This window comes from Homarus americanus, unplaced genomic scaffold (assembly GCF_018991925.1).
Source record: "Homarus americanus isolate GMGI-L3 unplaced genomic scaffold, GMGI_Hamer_2.0 scaffold40410, whole genome shotgun sequence".
NCBI lineage: Eukaryota > Metazoa > Arthropoda > Malacostraca > Decapoda > Nephropidae > Homarus > Homarus americanus.
Window position 1 is genome coordinate 2,323 of NW_024742800.1, and position 3,792 is coordinate 6,114.

At 37.1% G+C, this 3,792-nt stretch overlaps 1 protein-coding gene across 1 annotated transcript; it reads left to right on the forward strand.

Moving 5' to 3' along the window:
• The first annotated feature begins 1,478 nt into the window (after positions 1–1,478).
• On the forward strand, positions 1,479–2,750 carry LOC121877050 (general transcription factor II-I repeat domain-containing protein 2B-like). The gene has a single exon (XM_042382659.1). It carries the CDS (start codon positions 1,479–1,481, stop codon positions 2,748–2,750), a length of 1,272 nt encoding a protein of 423 aa, XP_042238593.1.
• The last annotated feature ends 1,042 nt before the right edge of the window (positions 2,751–3,792 follow it).

Below are 3,792 nucleotides of genomic sequence, written 5' to 3' on the forward strand. Positions count from 1 at the left end.
TACGTCTACCCAGATCCCAACAGGTAACAAAAAAACAAAGACAATCGGACTATAAAAGGGTAGACAAAGGATGCGAGTTTTCGTTGTGTATAATAAAGTACCATAAATCCCTAAACAAAATATTCAGTTTATAAATTACCCTTAACCAAACTTAACCTAAACATTAACAGTATATACATATTAATAAACATAAAACAATCTTGAAGCAAGTGGACGTGGGGGAGTTAATACAAAATATAAGTACTTAAGTGAGGAGCTGAGATGGCTGACGAGTAAGGCTGAGTATTGTAGAAGACGGTAGGTAGTCACTGCACGTAGGTTTAGAGGATAGATGATCCTGTGGTCACTTCCCAGAGCCAAGTGCTCTCTCCTCGAATTGGAGCTCACAAAGAAGACCTGGAGGAAGTGACGCAACAACCAGGATATGGAGAAGGGAAACCCCGGAGTGTTAACTAAGACGAGTCATACTCGTGTCTCGTCCCTAGTTGGCGATGCTCGTGGTGCTGGGTAGGTAGATCAGGACAATAGATGGCGTGGTTCGTAGTGCTGGGTGGAGGGGTTCGTAACAATATATATATATATATATATATATATATATATATATATATATATATATATATATATATATATATATATATATATATATATATATATATATATATATAATTTAAAATCTTAGAAAGGATCATTATTATGTGAGAGTTGGCCACCCTGTTGTGAATACTTCAAATATGGTTATCTATAAGGATTAGGATTTGGGATTAGGCAAATGGAGGTCAGTGAACCCTTACCCGAGAGACCCATAATTCTTGACCATTTGACCAGGACGGCCACGCCCACGCCTCAATATTGTTTCCCACGCTGACCTCACCGTCCAGCACCAATACTAGAAAAGCTCAGTCTCCTCTCTGCTTCTCACTTAAGAGGACATAAGTGTGGTTTTGCTGAATTTGTACTTATGTGTTGTTGCCCCAACCCATAATTTTAAAGTGGAAATGAGTGACTCTAAGAAGAGGAAAGTTGAAGCAGAGTATCGAACATTCAACAAGGAATGGACTTCTAAATATTTTTTTACCAACGTGGATGAAAAAGCAGTGTGTTTAATTTGCAGAGAAAGTGTGGCAATGCTAAAGAATTACAACTTAAAGCGCCACTTTGAGACCAAGCACTCCAGTAAATATGAAAAATTTTCTGATGAACAAAAGAGGAAGAAAGCTAACGAGATGGTTGTTCAATTACAACAACAGAAAAATATTTTCAGAAAACAATTTGCATCCAAGGATGATAACCCAAAAGTGAGTTATGTGATTGCTCACAAGATTGCCAAAAACAGCAAGCCATTCTCTGAAGGAGAATTTATAAAGGAATGTATGATTGATTCTGCCTCTATTTTATGTCCAGACAAGAAAAACCAGTTTGAGAATGTATGTTTGTCAAGGCGAACAATTGTAAGACGTGTTGAGAACATTGCTTAGAACATGTATCTGCAATTTAAGGAGAAAGTAAGGACTTTTGAATACTATTCACTGGCACTTGATGAAAGTTGTGATGTCAGAGACACAGCACAGTTGTTAATTTTCATTCGAGGCATCACCAAATATTTTGAGGTCACAGAAGAAATGGTATCAATGCAGTCACTGAAAGGAACAACAACTGGAGAAGATTTATTGGAGGCAGTAAATAATTGTCTTTTGAAATTAGTAGTAGAATGGAACAAACTGGTAAATGTGACCACCGATGGAGGGCCAAATATGACAGGTAAAAATGTTGGATTGCTAAAAAGAATTCAAGATCAAGTCAGAGAAACAAATGCAGAACAAAATATTGTCTTTTCGCACTGCATTATTCATCAAGAAGTCCTTTGTAAGAGTGTTTTAAATTTAAGCCATGTCGTTGACACAGTTGTGAAAGTGGTTAATTACATTCGAGCAAGAGGATTAAATCACAGGCAGTTTATAACCCTGCTTGAAGACTTGGAATCTGATCATACGGATGTTCTGTATCACACAAATGTGAGGTGGCTTAGTTTGGGAAAAATCCTGAAAAGAGTTTGGGAATTGAAAGAAGAGATTGGCTTATTTTTGGACATGAAACAGAATGCTATAGATTTCCCACAGTTGAATGATGAGAAATGGCTCTCTGATTTTGCATTTGCTGTTGATATCATGGGTCATATGAATGACCTGAATTCAAAGCTACAAGGGAAGGGGGCTTTTGCACATGATTTGTACAGCAGTGTCAAAGCTTTCATGAAGAAATTACTTCTTTTGTCTCGTCAGATTACGAACAAACAATTTGCTCACTTTGCAACCTTACAACAGATTGAAGTTTGTGATCAAAATGTACAGAAGTACTCATTGCAGCTACTTGACTTGCATGCCGAATTTTCACGCAGATTCCATGATTTCAAATTAATTGAAAATGACCTACAACTCGAGCTTATTGACATGCAATGTGATCCTTTGCTTTCTGAGCAGATGAAAACAGTGACTCTTCCCAAATTCTATGCCTCTCTTAATGACTGTGCATTTCCGAAACTAAAGGCTCATGCTCAAAGAATGCTTGTGCTGTTTGGATCTACATACATATGTGAGCAGACATTTTCGATAATGAAGCTGAATAAATCAAAACTTAGATCTGCAATGACTGATGATCACCTTGAACAAGTACTTTTCATTGCAACAACGGAGGCAACACCTGACTTCAATGGTCTGGTCAGCAATCATCAGCGCTGTCATTCGTCCCACTGAGTAAGTTAAATATTCTTATCAAGATATTAAACAATTTCAGAATATAATATGACATATGAACATACTTTAAAATATTTTAATAAATTACATATTGGTGCTTTGACTTGCTTTTTCCTTATTTTCAACCATTAAAACTTAATTATATTATCCTTAATTTATGAAGAAGCAACAATAAATATTAAACTGTATTAAATACATTTTTCAAGCAGTCTGCAGCAGTGACATCATAGATCAGCCGATCAGGAGCAGCTACAATTTGACATGACTCCACCCAACCACCACCTCCCTAGGGAAGCCAGACGAAACAGGATAGCTGTGATCAGACCTGACCAACTCAACCCTACCACCACCTCCCTAGGGAAGAGTAAAGACAACGTCTCAAGAGACTAATTATTTCAACTTATAATATCGATTCTCTTCTGTTACGACAGTTACGTTAATGCACTTAAAATACCAAATTTACTGCACCATAACTCTATATTATTATTAGTAGTATTAATATTGGTATTTGTATTAGCATTATTATCAATAATAAAAGATACAAGCTAAGAAGTGACGTATTTATTTCCCCAAAATATCTATGTATGCTACTTAATATTTTACTTACATCCTATATATATAAATACAGGGCTTTATTTTGTGTAAATACAATGCATTTGCATCTATATTAAGTCTCTGGCCCGCGGCGTGTACCAAAATTCATGAAGTGGCCCGCCAGTCAAAATAATTGCCCACCCCTGGTGTAAACGAACTCAGACAAAATGCATGGGAGACATATGTCAACAGCCTGAACCAACGCACATCCCTCAGCAAAGCCTGGAAAGACATAAACACAATCAGAGGTAAAAACAGTAGACACGTCTCCCATCCAAACCCTCTGCAAAAGTCGAATGAGCTAATAGCAAAATGGGCTCATGTGTCGAACTGTGACATGTTACCAGCTACGACTCGGGGACTCCTTGATGCGAAGTCTGTAGAGAGAAGTAATCTTATTAACTTTATGCTGGGCAAACAGCACGATGAGTGTGATGTTCCATATACT